The sequence below is a fragment of the Vicugna pacos genome, chromosome 1 (genome assembly GCF_048564905.1).
Source record: "Vicugna pacos chromosome 1, VicPac4, whole genome shotgun sequence".
NCBI lineage: Eukaryota > Metazoa > Chordata > Mammalia > Artiodactyla > Camelidae > Vicugna > Vicugna pacos.
In genome coordinates, this window is record NC_132987.1 from 14,637,647 (window position 1) to 14,659,685 (window position 22,039).

The 22,039-nt window shown below is 43.1% G+C and overlaps 1 protein-coding gene and 1 long non-coding RNA gene across 3 annotated transcripts in view; one reads left to right on the plus strand and one right to left on the minus strand.

Annotated features, from left to right (window-relative positions):
- RYK (receptor like tyrosine kinase) overlaps nt 1-9,943 on the minus strand; it is a 96,697-nt gene extending 86,754 nt beyond the window's left edge. The window contains exon 1 of one of the 2 annotated variants that reach the window (XM_072955149.1): nt 9,497-9,943. In XM_072955149.1, the coding sequence (XP_072811250.1) occupies nt 9,497-9,725 (229 nt within the window). In that variant the 5' untranslated portion in view covers nt 9,726-9,943. The remainder of the gene's footprint in view (nt 1-9,496) is intronic. The other variant, XM_072955124.1, reaches the window with a different exon arrangement.
- A 672-nt stretch (nt 9,944-10,615) lies between these two features.
- LOC140691529 (uncharacterized) lies at nt 10,616-14,331 on the plus strand. Its single transcript, XR_012067252.1, has 3 exons — nt 10,616-10,712; nt 11,022-11,177; nt 13,902-14,331. It is a non-coding gene; the product is annotated as an uncharacterized lncRNA (long non-coding RNA).
- Nucleotides 14,332-22,039: the final 7,708 nt, after the last annotated feature.

Sequence of the window (22,039 nt, forward strand, 5' to 3'; positions counted from 1 at the left end):
TTGTGCTACTAATAAAGAAAAAAAGCTGTCAATTAACTGATGACTCACCATTGATTGTACAATGGTTCCAATTTGAGATGTTCAAATGTGGAAAAACTGTACATCTGATAATCTATGAAACATGGAATTCAAAAGGCTTATTAAGGTGGGAAGGGTATAGCTCAAGTGGCAGAGTGCATGTTTAGCATACACAAGGTCCTGGGTTCAATCCCCAGCACCTCCTCTAAAAATAAAACAAGTAAGTAAACCCAATTACCTCCCCTCACGAAAAAAAATTTTTTAATTAATTAATTTTTTAAAAAGATGTACTGTACAATATGGGCAATATAGCCAATGTTTTATAATAACTTTAAATGGAGCATAACCTTCAAAAACTGTGAATCACCATATTGTATACCTGTAGCATGTAATATTGTCCATCAACTGTATTTTGATTAAAAAAAAAAAGGCTCATTAGCTGGGCCCCATCTCAGATCTCCTACACAAATTGCTCAGAGTAGGTCCGGGAATCTGTATTCTGTTTAAGCTCCTCAAATGATTCTGGTTAGATAAAAGACTAAGTAAACTGCTAACTTTCAGGGGCAGCACAGTAAAGAAAACATGCACTTTGTGGAGTCACACAGCCCCAGACATCTCTGTGACCTCCAGAGAGTTCTGTAACTTTCCAGAGCCTCAGCTTTATCTATTAAAAGAAAAAGCCAATGCCGTCTACTTCTAATGGTTGATAAAACAAAAGAGAACATGGAAAATACTTGACGCATAACAAGACACATATTTATATAAGAACATGTTCATTATTTATGAACAAGACACAACATTTTATGTCTTATGAACAAGAATTGGACCTATGAAATTACTTCTCAGAAATATTCTACTATTCAGCACTGACACTTGCTGGGCACAGTTAAAAAGAGTCATTCATGCTCAGCATCACTAATTGTTAGAGAAATGTAAATCACAACTACAATAAGGTATCACCTCACACCAGTCAGAATGGCTATCATTAAGAACTATACAAACAATAAATGCTGGAGAGTATGTGGAGAAAAAGGAATCCTCCTACACTGTTGGTGGTAATGTAAATTGGTACATCCACTATGGAGGACAGTATGGAGGTTCCTTAAAAAATTAAAAATATGCTTTGTTTTTGTTTGTTTGTTTTTGTTTTTTAGATTCCACATATGAGCGATCTCATATGGTATTTTTCTTTCTCTTTCTGGCTTACTTCACTTAGAATGACATTCTCTAGGAGTATCCATGTTGCTGCAAATGGCATTATGTTGTCGGTTTTTATGGCTGAGTAGTATTCCATTGTATAAATATACCACATCTTCTTTATCCAGTTACCTGTAGGGGGGGTAGAGGGTGGGAAGGGATAGACTGGGATTTCAAAATTGTAGAATAGATAAACAAGATTACACTGTATAGCACAGGGAAATATACACAAAATGTTATGATAAATCACAGAGAAAAAAATGTGACAATGAGTGTGTATATGTCCATGAATGACTGAAAAATTGTGCTGAACGCTGGAATTTGACACAACATTGTAAAATGATTATAAATCAATAAAAAATGTTAAAAAAAAAACTAAAAATAAACTTACCCTATGATCCAGCAATCCCACTCCTGGGCCTGTATCTGGAGAAAAATATAATTCACAAAGACACATGCACCCCAGTGTTCACAGTAGCACTATTTACAAGAGCCAAGACATGGAAACAACCTAAATGTCCATCAACAGATGACTGGATAAGATATGGTATAGTTATACAATGGAATACTACTCAGCCATAAAAAACAATAAATAATGCCATTTATAGCAACATGGATAGACCTGGAGATCGTCATTCTAAGTGAAGTAAGCCAGAAAGAGAAAGAAAAATACCATGTATCACTCATGTAGAATCTTAAAAAAAAAAGACACAAATGAACTTATTTACAAAACAGAAATAGACTCACAGACATAGAGAACAAATGGTTACCAGTGGGTAAAGGGAGTGGGAAGGGATAAATTGGGAGTTTTAACTTTGCAGATACTAATATATATATATAAAATAGATAAACAGCAGGTTTTTTCTGCATAGCACAGGGAACTATATTCAATATCTTGTAGTAACCTATAATGGAAAATATGAAAAGGAATATATGTATGTATATGGATGACTGAAACATTACACCAGAACAGTACACCAGAAATTGACACAACATTGTAAAATGACTATACTTCAATTGAAAGAAAAGAATCCTTCAATAAGTGTTTACTGTGTAATTTAGCAAAACATACACATTTGTTTCGGCACATCACATTTTCAGATAAAAGCTGTCTAATAACATTTTGATTAGAAAAGATTGTACTTGACATACATCAATAAAAAAGCATACTTTTGAGTATGATACAATTTCAGAGTAGCTAACGGCTCTATCTCATGTCAAGTTTTTATTTTGTTTTAGTATGTACAGCTGGTAAGTTTTTTCAGAACATGGGCATGACTGCATTAAAACCCCAAGAGAAAAGCTATGGAACTCGTCAATTCAGGATATTCAAAAAAATACCCATGTTTCATTTGTTTCTCAAGTTATCCTCAAAATCCAACAGTATTTTAGGCAGCACCTTCAGAACTGACTAGTCAATTCAGGATGTGACTCATAGGGGACAGGTTTAGACATAATTTGATAGCGTTCTCCCACGTGTGTAGCACGAAGAAGGAAAAAAACTCAAAACCCACAATTGCACAATGTCTCAGCCTCGCTCTTCTGATGAACAACACATGGATTCAAGTTAACGCTGCGTCAGTGCCGCCAACCCCACCCAAAGGCCCAGGGTGAAGAGCTTGTGCAGGGCCCTAACCCGTCTCCACCAGCGCCCCACCTTCTCAGAGTCTGGGCAGCGGCAGGATATGCCAGACACCTCCGCAGAGAGGACACCCTCACTGCCCTCCCCAGCCAAACACTGGGCCTGAGGTTCACAAGAACCAGAGGTGCTGGGAGGAGAGGAGCACATGGCTCATCTCATTTTTCTTTCCCTCAACCATTTCCTAGAGAGTCCTTCAGTTCTGCTGCCCAAATCTGAAACTAGATTCCTCTGTGACTCCTCCCTTTTCTTTAGCCCTCAGGTCTCCTCTACTAAGTCTTCCCCAAACTCTGTGCAAATTCCTCACAAACCCATCCCACCCCTTCAACTGCCATAGTTGGTCCCTCTTATCAGCACAAGGCTGACTCTGTCCCATTTCCCAGACCTAGCTTTTCAGTCTCCAAGACACCCTTTTCACTGGGGCCAAGATTATCTTTTCTATAACCCAGTCCTATCCATGCACTCTCCTTCCCTAAATTCTTCAATAGTTTCTCATTACCTATAACATAAATTTCAAATTCCTAATCCAGCTTCAACCTACTTCCCAGCTTTACACCCTGACACTTTGAGGCTTTGCCAGGTTTTCTCATCTTAACCAAATTAGACTTCCTACTGCTTGATTTCACACACATTTGCTTCCACACATCTATGGCTTTGTTCACACTATTTTCTCTGACATGAAATGCTCCTCTTTTCTGCCTTTCAAGCTCATTCTTCAAGATGAGGCTCAAACGTAATCTTACACACTTGTACATTATACATTCTTTCCTGGAACACCCTCTTTAAACCCCCCAAGGCTCTCCCCTCTCCACCCTTCTAAAGTCAAAAGTAATCACTCTCACAATAACCAGCAATGTAACTTACCTCAGTGTTACAGTTATAGATACAACTGTTAGTCTTCCCTAAGAAATTCTGAGTTACCCAAGAAAAGGAATTTAGTAATTCTGAATTGCCATTTTCTACCACAATATATGGTACTTGGTTGGGCTTCAAAAATTTTTACTGGACTGATTTGGGGAGCAAAGATCTCAACTAGTAATGAGCTGATTACAAATAAGATGTGAACAACGCTTAACTCTTCTAGAGGGCATTTATTTTAAACAAGAAGCAAGTTATCCAAGGTGAATTTCTAACTGGTGGGAGGCAGAGTCTATTCTCAGAGGTCCCTCTGACCCCTACGGATTCCCCATCACCACCACCACTGCCACCATGACCACTTTGTACTATACCTCCCACCCATCAGCATTTTGCTCCCAAACCCCTAACACTGACGCAGCAACAGACCACTTTCACCAGCTCTGGACTTCCAGAAACTCAGTACTCCCAGAATTATCAATCATAGAGAACAGGAGAGGACGCAGATAATAGTTAAGACCACAGAGGAGCACACGCAGCAGCAGATCTGCAGATTCTTCGACTTGAGCATTTTGGTTACTCCCAGCCCCTCTTGAGCTAACAAAGAGGCATATGGATTCCAGATTGAGTCAAGACCTGGCCCTCTACTCACGGCCCAAAGGGCCCCAAATCAGAGTCCTCATCAGTAAAATGAGCAAATGGATGCCTATACTGCAGCCTGGCAAGAGGAGGAAACAAGAGCAATGAAGCCGGGCCTGGGGACACAGAGATGCCACCTATAGATTAACAGCTCCTCAGGCTTTTGGACTCTCTGTACCAAGGGACTTCCACTGGGACTGCTTGCCCTACTACCAAGGAATAAGCTGGTTATATACCTCCTCCAAATCTGCGTCCCCATCTGCAAAATGGAACATACACACCTAAAACAGGGATACCTTTATGCCTGACACAGGCAAAAGACTGCCACTTAGCAGCAGCACTCTAAAAAGAGTCAACCACTTGTGCAACCGCCACTATTACTTTTTCTAATATAATCACCAAAAATTGCTACACGTCACCCACTCAACAGTCAAAGCCCAACCCTAACTGCCATTTACACTTTGTGGAATGACCACTAGCCTTTATCCTCATTTCCTCCCAAAACGCCTCTAAAATGATAGTAATGAAATCACAAAAACATTAAACCACAAAGACAAACAGAAAGGAAAGAAGATAACAATACTTCATACATTTCAACAAACTTTTACAAGATGGGAAGCAGCTGAAGGAATGGTCACCACTTCTCAGGACCCCTGGATGCACCAAGGGCCACCAAAGACCAGCCTGAGACTCAGGCCTGTCAAAGGAAGAGCCTCTGATGGGGGTATTCAAAGCTGTCAGACTGCCAGGTCCAGCTGGGGACCCAAAGTTTTTTCTGAAGAAACTGAACCACAGAGGCAGGAGAGCTGTAAACAGGAAAAGTCAAAGTCTACAGCCTGAACAGCAGCACCCTCCGTCCCTCCCCAACCACATAACCCAAACCCAGACAGCTGGCATATCACCGAAGCCAGACAGCTGGCGTATCACCGAAGCACATCAGAGGCAGCAGGCTGGAGGTGTCTTCTCTGCAGACACTGAGGTGCTGGTGTGTGTGTGTGTGTGTGTGTGTGTGTGTGTGTGTGTGTGTGTGTGTGTGTGTGTGTGTGTGTGTGTGTGTGTGTGTGTGTGTGTGTGTGTGTGTGTGTGTGTGTGTGTGTGTGTGTGTGTGTGTGTGTGTGTGTGTGTGTGTGTGTGTGTGTGTGTGTGTGTGTGTGTCCCAATGAAAAATCCACCCACACTCCAAGTTAAGTCACTGGACTGCACACACATGCACATGCTCCCTCTCTGCTAATCAACTTTTCAGTACCTGGCTCTTAATTACAGACAGCCAAGGATCAACAGATATTTGCAATATGAATAAACATAAAAAGAACCCTGAAATGAAAAGGCACACTGGAGGAAGCAGAAATGTTTTAAAAATAGTAAACATATAGAAAAAGTTAAAAACAACATATGCATGCCTCAAAGATAAGAAAATACATCCATAAAATTAAAATAAAATGGAAAGAAAAAAATGAAATGAAATGGAAATGGAAACAGAGAACAAAAAGAGTTCTAAAATTTTAAATCATCATCATTAAAATTTTAAAAGTAAAAGCCTGGAAGGCAAAATTGAGGAATTCTCCCCCTCTTTCCACCTCCAAATACAGAGATATAAGAGGTAACATAAGTGAAGAATATCTGAAGAGCAATTCCAGGAGATTCAATAACCAAACCAATAGACATTTCAGGTAGAAAAAACAAAAAATGAAGGGTAGGAAATTATCAAAAAAGTAAGAGACGTTTTTGAAAACTGAAGGATATGAGTCTCTAGACTGAAAGGGCTCACCAAAAGAGGGACGACAGACAGACAGAAGGAAGGACCCACACAAAAGCTTACAAAATTACAGAATTTTTTTTAAGAAAAAGACTGAGCTTTTAAAAAAAAAAAAGAAAAGAAAAGAAAAAGGGATCAGAGTGGCTTTGGATTTTCATTAAAAATCCTAAATGCCAGAAGAGTATAAAAATGCCATCAAAATTGCAAAAAAAATTATTTTCAATCTAATATTCTAATTTCAGCCATATCACCTATGAAGCATGAGGACAGGACAGACACCTTCAGACATGCAAGGCCTCAAACAACTGACCTCCATGCAACCCTTTAAGAGAAGCTACTGAGGATACACTTTAGCAGTACGAGGCAAACCAAGAAAAAGGAAGACAGGAGATGGAGGAAACAGAGGCTCTAAAACAGGATAGAAGGGAACAGGAGATGCAGGAAAAACAATCCTACTGTCCAGATTGGAAGAGGATGGAAGGCTTCAAAGCAGGGAGTCTCTAAGAGAAAATAAAGTGCAACTGATAGATGATGCAATGTGTTACCTGGAAAAAACAAATCAAAAGGCATTTAACATATTTCTTGAAGTATTCAAGAGAACATAGCCACAGAAACATAAGAAGTAATCAAAAAGTTTAAAAGGCAATTATTTGCTCCAGGAAAAACAAAAACGTGTACGAAATGAAAACATTACCATGGGTCACTATTTAACTCAGAAGTGAGTTTATATATGTAAGTACATGTATATGTATATAAATGTAAGGCATAATAAAATGTAATACACACACACACAAAATAATGTAAATATGGACTGCTGGTTTTATCAAAAATTATGTATCTGTATTGAGGGGGCCTGAAGGTGAGAAGAGGGCAAGTACACAGTTAATGATACTAAGAAGTCAAATGTTTATTCTACATTGATTTCAAATAAGAAAACAGACGGGGGGGGGGAAACTGTTTGAGATAGTAGCTTCCACTGGAAAGTAGGGCCTGGAGGACAAAAAGGCCAAAGACAGGAGACCACTGTTTTTTAAGTCTTTTCGCACTTTTTTTTTTAAAAACCTATATGCATGTATCAACTGGATTAAAACAACCACTAATTCTCATGTCAAGAACAATTAGTTCAGTTTATAAAGTTGTCACTAACAACTTCATTTGTAAGTTGCTTACTTGGAATTCCAAATTCATTGTCTTAGAAATATTATAAATTTTCCCAAGTTCAGAAGGATACAAAAACATGGTATAAAGTATTTCAAGTAGTCTTAAACACCGTAAGAGTTTCTGTGGGAAACTGCATTCTGAGAACTCAATATGCCTGGAATACATCTCAGCTCTACCCACTTGCTCTTTCCCAGTCAGGGGTGGCTAAGGAATAGATACCATAAAGTTAGAACACCTGAGGCAAATGGAAAAGGATGGAAGGAAAGACTTGGATCCGGCAGGGTGGAGAGTCAAGAGACCCACTGTAACATATCAACTCTACACGCATTAGAGAAAATAATCATTGTTGGTCCCTCCAGCCCCAGAGGTAGACAGAGGTTGAGCAGCAAGGCAACCCTCCCGCCTCTCTTCCCAATAGCTCATTTCTGGGCATAAACTTGATGCTCATCAATCAGGAAACAAATAAATACATCATTTCAGGTACTAATTAACTATGATTCCTTTTTCATCATGCCATAATCAAACTTCTATATAAACAATTTTCATTTCATTTAATAAAATTTCATGGCCTATGTCAACACTATGTTTGTTTTTTAAGATTATAAATTTTGTGACCTTGAGCAAGTGACTTAAAGTCTTGCTTTCCTTGTCTCTAAAACAGGAATAATGATGTCTACTTCATTGGGACAAAAGAAAATCAGAGGCAGTGATGTATATAAAACATGTAGGGGCAGGTATATGGCAGGCATTCAATCAATGTCAACCTCTGGGTGTCCCCTGTCCCCTACCCCTACCCAGTTGGTTTCTTACATGTAAACAAAGTCACAAATTATATGCAGGCTTTTAACCAAAAAACCTTTACAAAACCACGCATAATACATTAGTTTTTTTAACTAATGTGATATAAGTCTATAAGCATTCATTATTTTTCCTAAACTCAGTCTTTTTACAAGTACTAATCCAATTTGCAATTTTAATTCAGCAAAACTTAATTCAGCTAGACTAAAAGAGGATTTAGAAAGGCAGGACATTAACAAAAACACAGCATCCTTCTTTGGTTAAAGACTACAAATCCATGTAACAATGTCTGAACAGTCTGCTAAAAGCAATTCCATTTCAACACTGAGTTGACCTCAAGAGACCTCAAGAAAGTCTTACAAGTTAAAAACATAAAATGAAGTAACAGATAATGGATGCTTAAACGAATAATTTTTTTCCTTCAAACACTCAGATGTATCACAAATCGGAGGTGAAATAAAGATGAAAAAAATGTGGTTTTTTGGGCCCATAATAACACAAAAGAAACTGAATGTCTAGCTATCTGCAACTACCAAAGACTTCCATTTGGTGCCATTTCTATTAGACCATCCTCTTAGGAGTCATTTTCAGAATCCAAAGTCCTAACAGGGGAACACTATTATTTTTCAAATTAATTACCCAAATGACAAAGCTAATTAGGTACTACAGAACCACCAACTGACCCAAAGCCAAGTTCTCCTTCCCCCACAAGGTATTCAAAGTAGGAGAGTGGCCCAGAAATACAGGATCAGTCCGAACTCCAACACATCCAAGACAAAAACCAAAAAAGTACTGAAGAAGCTAAAAGGTCTGCTCCCTGGAGATTTATTCACGATTGTAAAATATGCTTATTGGTCCCAAGATTTGGAGACTGCCAGAAAAATGTAGTGCTCTTATAACCAATCTCTCTCAGTTTAAAAAAAAAAAAAAAAACTATGATAACTGGAAAGTATGAGCACAGTAGTGTGGCCTCTACTAGGGCATCAAAACCACAGCCCGGGGTTTGCGGGTTTAACCAAAATAAAACGTGGATTTCGAGATACCGAAAATCCAGGACTCTAGAGTGACACGCACAGAAAGGGTCAAAGAAACTCAGAGCGGCAGGAAGGAAGAGGGAATAAGGCGAAAGGCTGAAGAGACTGTAAGGAGGATGGAATGGGGTGGATCCCCCGCGGCCGAGGGGTCCCCGGGTCTTTTCGCGGCGCGGGGCGGAGGAGAGGGCGGGGGGAGGCCAGAAGGCTGGCCTGGGTCGGGGCCGGGCAGGGACCACACCTCCCGGCCAGCAAGGCAGGCAGAGGCCGGGGCCCGGAGGCGACCCCGCGCACCGGGAGCCGACTCGCCTGCGGCCCAACGCACGAGGACTGGGCCGTCGGCGGCCGGAAGCACCGGGGCCCGGCCCGACCTGCCCGCCCGGGCGGAGGGGCCCCACTCACCGATGAGCCGGCGCACCTCGTCCTCGCTCAGGTAGAGGCTCACGCTGGGCCCCGCGGCCGTGGGCGGCAGCGCCGGGGGCCGCGGGGCCGGGGCGGCGGCGGCGCCGGGCGCGGGCAGCAGCGGCAGCAGCGCGAGCAGGAGCAGCAGCGGCGGCGGCGGAGCCCTCAGGCCGCGGGCCCCCGGGAGGCGGCCCCGGCCCGGCGGCCCGGGCCGCGCCGTCCCGCGCATGGCCACCGCCGCCGCCGCCGAGGAGGAGCGTGGGCCGCCCGCCGCGCCGCCGCCGCCCACCCCCGGCCCCGAGCCCCTCACAGCCCCGAGCCGGGGGCGGCCGCCCAGCTCATCGCGCCGCCGGCCCGTGGCAGCCGGCCGCCGCTTCACACCACCGGAGCGCGCCGCCGCCGCCGCCGCCGCCTCCTCCTCGGCGGCATCGTCCGCTGCGGGGGGCGGGCCGCGGAGGCGCGCCCGTGCGCGCCGCTGCCGCCCCGAGAGCGCGCGCGCACGCACCGCCCGCTCCGCTCCGGCGCTTTGATTTTCCAGTTCCTCCGCGGGCGAGGGGGTCTCTGGTCACCTTCTTAAGGATAGTGTCCCCGCCCCACGTTGTCACTAGCCTGATATTTGCTCGTCTGTTGTCTGTAACACATACACACACTCCCAGGACGGAGGGTCCCTGCAGGCCCGCGCCGCTCCTACAGCTGAGCAGACCCAGGGAAATGCCTGGATGCGGCTGCTCTGATTGCAAAGAGAAACATGCTTTTTGTTTGGAGAGAAAATAGAGAAAAATAGAAATCACCTTCTATCCTGCCAACAGAGGTCAACATTAACATTTCTCTGTCTGTTTTCGCAGTTATACATACTATATACATTTATCTTGCAAGAAGATCTTGCTCAGCAAACTTTAGTAACCTTATTCTTACACGTTACACATTTTTATTTTTAATAATCGTTCGGCGTCTGTATAATCAACCTGTATTTGGAGTTGTTACCCCGTGGTCCATGCAGGCTTTAACAGTTCCCCCTACCCCATATGAAATCGTGTCCAAAAGTGTGTGTCTCGCAGCCTGTGCTGTGTGCAGGCTTGAGCACACACAGAGAAGTGGTATGTACTTATTATTTGTTCTAGGAGTCCCTGTCCCTTGAGGAGGTTAAGAATCACGAATACACCTCGTCTGTTTTAAAGGCAACTCAGAGAGCCCGTTCACCTCGTGAAGTATTTATGTGAGCCACCCACTGCCGCGGTTAAACCTGCTCCAGGGTCCCTTTCTCTCTGCGCAGGCTCCCAAGCGTCCGGCCAGGCCCGGGTCACCTGGCCCCTGTGGGCAGGTCCCTGCTCTGCCCCTATACCTCGCATCAGGCCCGCGCCTCTGGGAACAGCTGCCCCCGGCCAGGCCCAGCTTCAGTGCACAATTGCTGCACCAGCAGTGAGGCCCTGGGAGGCTGCTATTTTTATCCTGTGGGGAGAGTCGGAGAAAAGAGAGGGGCTCATGAGACGGGAAGTCCTGGAACTTGATTTCTCTCCTTCTTTAGCAAGGGATGGATTCCACTTAGAGATAAACCGGCCTCGAACTTCAAGCCTCAGCTCCCCAGCACAGAATACTGTGCCCATGATTCTACAAAAGGAAGCTGGGAAGAGGATGAGGGCTGAGGAAGAGTGCTCCACCAGAGAATGATAAAATCACAAAGGTCAGCAAAAATACTTCTTTGGGGGCAAACACTGCTACCTATTGGGGGACCAGAATTCTGTCAAGAAGGGCTTGGGGCTGGGAAGCTGTGTGAACAGGTTCTCAATTCAGACAGGAAGTGGTTTGTTTGTTTGTTTGTTTAAAGGATGGCATATCCCTGCATGTTTGAAAATGACTCACAGTCCCCAAGTAAGGAAGCTCCTGTCTTCAAGGCAATCTCCTCTTATCAGTGACTTCTTGAGGTAGTCTGTGATATAAACAGAGCTCAGAGCTGTTTGTCAGTCAGGCCTGGCTGGGTTCTGGTACTTTTCAGTGGTGTGACCTTGGGAAAATTACTTAAACTCTCTGAGCCTCTGGTTTCCTCATTCATAAAACAGGGGTGATAATGCCAGACCCACAGGGCTTTTACAGGATTTAACTGGAGAAGATGTGAGTAAAACACCTAGGCAGACACTGGAGTGGGTGGCTGTCACACCCATTGTTATTATTATTATAGTTAATCCCTTCCCTCTAATGACCACTTCCTGGAAAGTTTCCTTGCCAGTTACTTCTAAACCGTTCAAACCAGGGATCCTCAAGAAATTCATTCAGTTTAGCATCATGCCTGGCCCAGAGTCAAACTCGAGACATTAATGCCAGACATCACATTTGTCACTGGGACACAGGGGTGAGTAAGGAGCTTCCTTGAGGAGGTACGACAAATATTTATTGCACATTTTCATCAGTGCTATGAAGAAAAAGTTAGTGGCTGTGGAAGTGTGGTTCCCAGACCAGTAGTAGTATCACCTGGGAACGTGTGGAAATGCAAGTTCCTAGGTTCCACCCCAGACTCTGCGAAGTGGACTGCAACACACAGAGAAGTGATGTGTACACTTCATCACTTGTTTTAAGGAGTCCCTGTCCCCCAAAGTGTATCACAGGCCCTCCAGGTGATGCTGACCACTCTGTCGAGAAAATCTCAGCTCTGAACACTCTCTTCTGGACTACTTTAGTTGCCGCCCCACTGCCTCTCTGCTTTCCCTTTATTCCTTTAGCTTGTTCTCAACACAGGAGCCAGAGCCATCCTGTTAAACCTTAGCCAGATTATGTCACTCCCTGGCTCTTAGACTGCCAGTGGCTCCCTAATTCGTCTAGAACAAAAGGCCAAGTCCTTACAAGTTGTCAAGGCAGTTCTCACTCTGCCTTCCTCCCTACCCTTCTGATCTTACCTCCTTCTACTCTCCCCCTCCTCACGTAGCTCCAGTCACAACGGCTTCCTTGCACATCAGACACAATCCTACCTTAGGGCCTTTCCCTGTACTCTTCCTCATGCTGGAATGCTCTTCCTCATGTCATCCACATGGCTTCATCTTTCCCTTCTTCAAATCTATACTCAAACATTAACTTCTGAATAAGATTAAAATTGTGACTTCCCAACACTTTAACTCCCCAGAGGAGGAACCAGTTCCCAGTCTCTCTTGTCTCTGTCAGGTACTTGGTCTCACACAAAAGTCTTCCTACAACCCCTAACCCATCTCTGAAGGAGTCCCCTCTCCCTCCCTTATCAGGGTATGGGTAGTAATTTTTGAAATTTCCCAGTAAGCCTCAGTGTGAAAATGCTGGGAAGCCCTGACTCCAGCCTCCTGAGGTTTCTTTGCCTGGAGGAAACCAAGGCAACAGATATGGTCCTACTCTACCCACTGCCCCGCTCTTGATTTTGCTTGTCACTGTGGTCAACCTTATTCTCCTCTGGGAGACAAATTTCAGAAGCCCCAGAAAATACTATCTGCCCAAGACTTGTTTCACTGCTCCTGAAAATGGCCAGCCGTGGGCTTGAGATGCAGCAGGGTGGGTGAGTGGCAGCGCTGGGCCAGCCCGGGTCGGGCGGGAAGGGGTGGGGCCTCCGGGTTAACGGAAATGACTGGGGTGTTCATGCGTAGACTGATGTCCACTCAGAGTCCCAGCTCGTGTCCACAAGGATAGACGCCAACACACGGAGCCCTGAGAACAGCTCCCCCACCTGGACTGCGCTCACTCAGCTGGGGCAGGGATCTAAAACAAGGGGACTGGCTCTAAGTTCTGAAAATAGCTCCTTCCTTTGCAAGCAGCAGTTGGGAACGCTTCTGTGAGCAGTTTACTTTTTAAACCTTCTCCCTCCACAAGTGATAAGTATATTAACCCATTGTGTTGTGAAAGAGTCCAGTGGCTCGGAAGTACACAGAGGTAAACATGAATATCCCTCTTGACATGAGCCGCCATCTGTCTCCACCACCTCCCAGTTTGGTGTGTGTTCTTAGAGCCTTTTGTCTGAAAATTTACCTACATATATATGTACTTAGACAGGCAACTCTATATGTGTATGTGGTTTCTTTCAGTTTTTCAGAAATGGGATCGTACCAAAGGTAATGGTTGACATGACTTGCTTTTTTCCCTGAACAAAATAAGTTGAGGTCTCGAGGATGCTTGCATTTCATGGTTCTAGTGATGGACCAGACATCCTTGCCCCTGCATCTTTGTGCATGTATGTAGATATTGAGAAGGGTAGATTCTCAGAAGAGTCGAAGGGAGTTATCTTTTAATGTTGGTAGATTCCACTGAATTGCCCTCTGAAAGATTTTTACCAATGTAGGCTTCCACCAGTGGTATGTATGAAAGACAAGGTAATGTATCACTGGTTTTCATTTTGCTTTTGACAGTCTGGGGAAAGAAAAATAACTTGTTTAATCTGCATTTCTCTGATTACTAGTGTGAACGAAAAATACTGCAAACCATATCAGTAAACAAAGAATGCTGAAACTATCAAGTCATCAGCCACTACGCCCACCCCCCAGTGAAGACAAGCCTGCAGCCCGGCCTCTGCAGCCACTCACAGTGGTGCCCTCTGAGGGGACACAGAATAAAAAAGGACAGGATACTGGCCCTAGATAGCTAGGTGCTTGTCAAAGGAATGAATTCAGTGAGCTCAAGTGTTTGCTGCCTCCCATACATAGAAAAGCACTAAATTCTTAAACTTGAGATGCCTGATTTTCTTTAGATAACAAGCAATCTTTTATTGTTCCTACTACCTGGTCTTTGTTGTAAAGCTCCTATATATCCTAGCTCCTCCCCTATCTCTTCGGAGCAGTCCATCAGAGCCATCTGAGAGGCTGTCATCCCGGCTCAAGTTCTCCTGCCAAATAAAGCATAACTCTCAACTTTCAGGCTGCGCATTTATTTCAGTCGACACGAGGGAGATAGAGCATCTTCTGGTGGGTATTAACTGCCCACTTAATTTACAGCTTTTGCCTGTTTTTCTAGTGGGTGGTTTGTCCTTTTTCTTGATTTGTAGTTATTTTCTTTTACTGTAATGCTTGTCACTTAACCTTACTTGTGATGTCCTTTACTTAATTTAAATTTTGGATTTTTACTTTAGATGAATCTGACAGTCGATTCCTTTATGGCTTCTGCGTTTTGGGTCTTGCTTAAGAAAAACTCCACAATTAATAGTTTTTGTGTTTTCCTAATGCCTTTGTACCTTAAAAAAATAGCTCCCTAATTCATCTGGAATTTATGTTTATATAGCATAGGACACTATTTTATTTAATTTTTTCATATGGGGAGCCATTTCTCTCAAACACTATTTATTGCATTTATTGACTATTCCACTCTTAGTTGTTGTAACCAATTGTATTATTCAGGTATTAGTCAGGGTTCTCCAGAGAAACAATAGGATATAAACATAAATAAATAAGTAAATATATATATTTAGTAAGTAAATAAATATACATATTTTACTTATTTATTATATGTATTATATGTTATACTATTTAGAGAATATATTATTATATAGAATTATTATATGGTATATAATAACATACTATATTATTATATAGACATATATAATAATCTATCTATCTATATATAAAGAGGGAGAGAGGGTAGATAAGAGATTTACTATGGGACTTGGCTCACATGATTATGGAGGTCAAGAAGTCCCAGGATCTGCTGTCTGCAAGCTGGAGAACCAGAAAAGCCTGCAGGGTAATTCAGTCTGAATCCAAAGGCTGCAGAAGAGGTTGGGGGCAATGGTGTAATTTAAATCCTAGCTGAAGGCCTGACAACCAGGAGTGCTGACTTCAGAGGGCAGAAGATGTCTCAGTTCAAGCAGAGAAGGAATTCAATTTCCTTCTACATTTTTGTTCTTTTCAAGTCGTCCTTGGATCAGATGAGGCCCACCCTCATTGGTGAAGGTGATCTCTACTCAGTCCACTGATTCAAATGCTAATCTCTTCCGGAGACACCCTCACAGATATATCCAGAAATAATATGTTGCCAGCTATCTGAGCATCCCGTATCCCAGTCAAGTGGACACATAAAATTGACCATCACAAGTCCACCTCTTATAAACTTGGCACCCATTCTCATCTCCTGAAACTGTACTTAATCTCTAAGTAAAACAATAATAAGATCATAGCTCTGCCAGCGTGATACAACTATCCTGTGTGCACCTGAAAACACGCTAATTTCTTCCCCAGAAGAGGAGGGAAAACCCTTGAGTGATGTTTATTCTTCTCCTGATATCATGCAACTTACATACTCTGATGTGAAATTAATAAACTGATATAAACTCAATACATCTTATGCTACATGACGAAGGAATAAGAATGGAAAGAAATCAAAGATATTTGCTTAATATATGTGTATACTCAAACATTCATAACAAAATAAATTTTTATTCATAGTGAAGTGTGTTTGGGACAAATGGTTCCCAAATGGAAGAAATAAATATGACAAAATTTATTAAAGTTACACTCCTTATTGCTATAGCTGGTCACGTGATTGTAGCTGGTAGTTATAACTACCTTTTTCTCCTGCCCATTCTGTATTCCATTTGCCTTCAGTGAGCACCTCAGCTGGTTTTTGGTTCTTCATCTGGTAGGATGACCCAAACCTGCATTCCTAAACGGTCTGGCCGTTACTAATCTTGCCTGGATCTGAGACAGGATGAAAGGGGGCTGAGCACAACCACTGAAGGAGTGACACAGCAACTGAGGACAGGACAAACTGATTAGAACCAAGAGGGCGGAAGATTCAACTTCCAGCCCTTCCTCATGAGCCTCATGGCACAGCCACAGAGCCATGATAATTCCTAGGCTGACCATAAAGGTCCAAAAGTGGGCAGGGCCCGATTCCTGAAAATCCCTGCCCCTTCCCCAAAGTGGTTGGAATAATCCTCCTACTCACTAGCATATAAAAATTACCCAGCCCATAAAACCTAAATCTACTACTTTTACTTTTAACCGAACACCCAACACCTCTTGGCTTCTCTCCCTCTCACCTTTTGAGACGGCCCACATTCTGTTTATGGAATATGTATCTCCTAAGCTCTTTTCCCTTCTGAGTGAGACAGACTCCACTCTGTCTATGGAGAGTGTTTCTCTCTAAATAGTCTTGCTTTCCCTTTACTATGCCTTGCTCTTGAATTCTTTCCTGAGCGAGGCAAAAACCTATTTATTCTCCAACAACAGATTGGATTGTCATAGTCATTGTCATTGACCCTAATCACAGAACATAGTAAACTAAGGGACATCCTAAGAGATCGCCTGTATTCTGAACATACTCTTCGTTACTTGTCTTCTGGTTTCCACTGTTGCTTTTGAAAAGTCAGTTGTAACTCTTAACTGCCACTTTGACTCATTATCTGTCTTTCCTTTATGGCTATTTAAAGAGATCTCTTCCAGTGGTGTTCCACAGTTTCACTAGGGTGTATGTAAATGTGGCTATCTTTGCATTTACTTTGCTTGAAATTTATTGAGATTCCTGGATCTGGTGTCTTTTTAAAATTCCAGGAATTTCTCAGCTCCATTTCCCTTATCATCCCTAGACAGTTCGATAGATAAATACCCATTTTTTTTTTCTGAACCCTTTGAGCATAGGTTGGAGACATTATGCCCCTGTACCCCTAAGCACTTCGTGGTGCATTTCCTAACAAGGATATTCTCTTTCATAAACATAGTACAATTTTCAAAATACAGAATTTAACTCTGATTACAATACTATTTTCTAATCCATGGTCCATATTCAAATTTCATCAAGTGTCTCAACAAAGTCTTTGTAATTGTTTTTTCCTGGTCTGGGATCCAATCCAGATTCACACATTGCATTTTTCTCTCATGTCCTTTTAGTTTCCTTAATCTGAAAAGTTCCTCAACCTTTCTTTTGTCTGTTCTTGTATTTTGTAGAATGTTACCCAACTGGTGTTGCCTGATGTTTCCTCATGATTAGATTCAGGTTTATACATTTTGGGCAAGAACATCACAGAAACCATATATTTTTCTCAATGCATTATATCAGAAGGCAAATGATGTTGGTTTGGCCCAAACTGATGATATTAATCTTGATCACTTGATTACTGTGCTGTCTGATGCATTTCTTTTTGTAAAATTGCTGTTTTTCCCCTTGCAATTAGTAAGAAATTTGGGTAGAGATACTTTGAGATGATGTAAATCTCTGGTTCTTCATCAAACTTTTATCCACTAGTTTGATCACCCGTTGATAATTTTCTAACTTTATTATTCGTTCCATATTCAGTTGGCATTCAACCAAAAGGGAGACCTTTCCTTTTTCTCCTATTTATTTTTATAATTTATTTATATCTGTATGGATTCATGAATTCTTATTTTATTGAATGATTATAATCTCATACTATCATATATTTTCAGCCTCAAAATATATTTGGGGATATTTGAGATTTGGCCAGTGAGAGCCCCTTCACTTGGTCCCTATGTCTTTTGGTACATCTCTAGCATTGGTTGAGCATTTTCTTACTTTATGGGACAACAAAATATTCTTGTCTCCTCTTGTACTTTTCTGTCCCAGCTCTGAAATCAGCCCATTTCTCTTAGGAGCCCCAGTTCCTTTTAGGAGAGAGTGGTATTCAGAGATCAAGATTTGGGAGCTCAAGTATACTTATTGCTACTGGGGTATAATTGGGTCTAGGCCCTCTAAGGAGACAGAGCAAGGAAATGTACATATTTATGTATGTACATTCCTGTGTGTATATGTGCCCCCCGCCACGGATCTATGAAATCTATGACTTTTCGTCAACACCTCTGATTCCATTCTCACACCATTTCTTCCTCATTCCCTGTTTGTGACTCCTTTCTCCGACAGACAGAAACCTGGCTCCCACCACCCTCGGTATATCTGCTTATCTATTCAGTTCTTCCACAGGTAAGCACACTCTTGGTCCTGCTTGCCAAAAATTAGCCCCAGACACACCAATCTCCACCCCGATTCCCTGCTCCCAGGCATGCCAGCCAGAGCTCTGCCTCCCTGGAGGGGAAGAAAGGAAGGCCAGTTAAAGGCTGGGCCCCTGGCCTGCCACTCCTCCCCTCTGAGGTACACTGGCCAGATGTCAGTCCTAATTCCCTTTTTATTTGTGTCTGTCATACTGTTCATTTCATCCTTTTCATTTAAAAAAAAATGCTATAGATTTGATTTTAATTTACAAATTCTCAAATGGTTACTTTTCTACCACAGCCAGTTCTTGGTTTTTTTTTTTAAATAATAATAATAAAGTATCTAACATTCACTGAGCACTTATTATTGGCTACTTAATCAAGGTAAGTGTTTATACATGGATTATTTTATTTAATCTGCACAATAATCCTACGATATTGGGATTATTTAAATCCACACTTTATAGATTAGGAAATCGAGGCACATTCTTTGCCCAATTCCATCCATACATCTAGAAGGTGGTAGAGCTGGGAATCGATTTCAGGTAGTTTGATCAGGAGCCCAAGTGCATTCTGAAGCAACTGCTCACGTGCATTTAAACTCTGGTTTTTGTTCTCATTCTTTCCTCAGTCATCAGTCTTTCTTGTCAAGTTTGCTGCTCTCTTTTAGGTATTGGTTTTCCTCAGATACTTCCTGACTCTTGACTGCCTCCTCCTCCATGGGCTCCTGAACCCGTGTTGGTCCTTGAGGATGCAGGTTTATGTATGTATGTATGTATGTATGTATGCATGCATGCATGTATGTATGTATATATGTATGTGATGAAGGTACTGGGGATTGAACCCAGGACTTTGCGCATGCTAAGCCATGCACTCTACCACTGAGCTACACCCTTCCCCCTTTTTTAAAAGATTTTTTAAACTTTTTTTTCTGGAGGGGGGTAGGTAATTAGGTTTGTTTGTTTATTTGTTTATTTATTTAAATGGAGGTACTGGGGAATTAAACCAGGGCACCATGCATGCTAAACATGCACTCTACCACTAAGCCCTATGCTTCCCAACGATGTATTCTTGAAAAATTTCTTCTTCTCCTGCCTCTCCTCCTCCTCTCCCCGCCCCTTCCCACCTCCTCCTCCTCCCTCTCCTTCTTTGAATGGTGCTGTTAGGTGTACCTGCTATGGATTCATCAGCCAAAGAAAGAAAAGTCATTTTTTCCCCTCCCTATTTGAGAGGATCTTTAAGCTCCTGGTATCTTTAAATGCCTAAGGTCAGCCTGGCTCACCTGAACCCCAGAAGAGATACCAGCCCTGTGTTCTCAGGAGCTTGGTTAGAGAAGCTAAATTGGATGAATTGGGAGTGGAGGCGGGGGCTAGGTTAGGACTTCCAGGGAATGAGGGATGTAACCAGTTGCCGAGAAAACCTCACTGCGGCTGGAAATGGGGAGAGTTTCAGGTTTTGTGAGGAGGCTGGATGTCTGTGGACACTGCATGGTGGCTCTAGTTGCCACAGGGTCCCCTGTAACTGAGCCCTGTCTGTGACAATGGCCCTGGGAGGGCCATTTCAGAGTTCTCCCTGGAGCATTAGTGCTGGTCCAAATCTGCATGGCAGGAGTAACACTGAAAACCCTCCCATGGGTCTTCTATGACCAGAAGCTCATCTTTCCCCATTGTTCTGGACTAGACAAGCCTGGGCTTCTGGTATGACCTGAGGAAAGGGGAAAGAGTCACCAAAAGTGACTGGTACAGGACTTTTTGCTGACCATTATGAGTGGGTCTCAGAGCAAGGTTTGACTGAGAAAAATAAAGCTGTATGTCATCCTTGCAATTTGAGTCCTGCGAAGTAGTCCTTACCTGATAGGTATGAGTTTTTTAGACCTGGTCTCATTCTACACAGATTCTGTCCTTTCTCCAAAGCCTGTGGAGTTCCTTCCCTTACTCAATAGGATCCCTTCTCTTCAGCGTCTGTCACCATCCAATTCTATCGGGAAATACATGAGACCCTGCAGGACTCTGGGGGTTCCTCATTCTCCCTGGAGAAAATATCATCTTTGTCGGTGGTCAGTTTGCACTACTTAAAACCCCTGCTTAACGCAACGTCTGCATTTCCTCCAGGTAAGTGCTTGTCAGAGGAAAGTCAGAGTTCCCAAACTCTGTTCTGTGTTACAATGGCTTGATAAGAGGCTTACAGTTGCTCCACCAAACTTTGTAAGTTTAGGAAACATGGCATAGCAATGCCTGCTTTTGGAGAATCAAAGGTACATTAATATAGTGAAGACTGTGAGAAGTCCAGGTGAACTTTACTTAACTCAATAATTTCTGTACTGATCAACTGCAGGATGCTTTCTCACAGTGCACCTTGTGGCATCACCAGTTCTGCAGACCACGTTTGGGAAAGTGGTATAGTGGAAGACGCACTGGGCTTAGAATGAAAGGGACTTTGTTCTAATCCGCCAGGTCCCCTCGATGGGGTCACTGTGCTTCCCGGGAGCAGCCGCCTGCAATTTGCAAAATGAAATGGGCAGACTTGAATTTTTTATTCAGAACTGAAATTGAATCTGCCTTTTTATTTGACCACACTTAGAAGATTGGGACCCATGGGAGGAGCTGAGAGTTTATCCAGCAGTAAGGAGAAAACACTGAATAACAGTGAGGTAGATCTGGACTTTGACCCCAACTCCCTGACCCTCTCCAGCTCTGTGACCCCAGCCAAGTTATAGGTCCTTTATAAATGGAGTCAATAACACCAATTCTTATATATTTATTTGGGGGTGTGTGTGATTAGATTTATTTATTAATGGAGATACTGGGGATTGAACCCAGCACCGCAGGTATGCTAAGCACACGCTCTACCGCTGAGCTATACCTTCCTCACAGTAACACCCGTTCTGCAGCAGGGATTAGGAGAGGAGCACACGAGGCTGTGCATGCAAAGCACCCAACCGGTTGCCTGGTCCATAGGAAACATGGCTGTGAAATCATCGTCCTAGTGATGATCCCACTGGAGGGAAGCTGGCGACACTCTTCGAGATTTAAACATAATTGATTGGAACCCCACCTTTGCTTCTACTCAGGTTCACACACCCCTACAAAGATTGCCCTTGTGTTCCTAGGATCTGCAGGCTCTGATTTCGTCCTACTCAGAATCCCCAGTGTCACCAGGGGCACCCTCCACCCCTGCTCTCAGTTGTCCGAGCAGATCCAGACAGAACCAAGCCCTTTCCTCCATTTGCAGGATCGTGGAGGGCAGTGTTTATGTAATAAACTTTATTAAAGATAATGGGGTAAAAGGCAGTGGGGTTGAGGGCAGAACGAGAGGGGTTCTAGACCAGCACAGAATGGTCCAAGTCTTGAGACACCTCTGATCTTTACATGAGTCTCTCTCCCACCGTGGCCCAATTCTCACCAGTCACCCACTGGCTAGATGGTACCCCCTCCAAGGCTTTCCCGTTCGAGATGCCCTCTAACTTCCCTGGATTTTGGCTTATTACCTTTGTAGAGGAGTTTAACTGTCTCTCTGTTTTAGATTCTCAGTTGTTGACCTTATGCATCCACCCAGGTGTTTTGTCAAACAAAGAGCTTTGTGCTCAGGAGGAATGCACGCCCTGGGGGGAAGATGCAGCTGCAGTCTTTTATGATCTTAAATATTAGCTTTCCGCCCTCTGTGC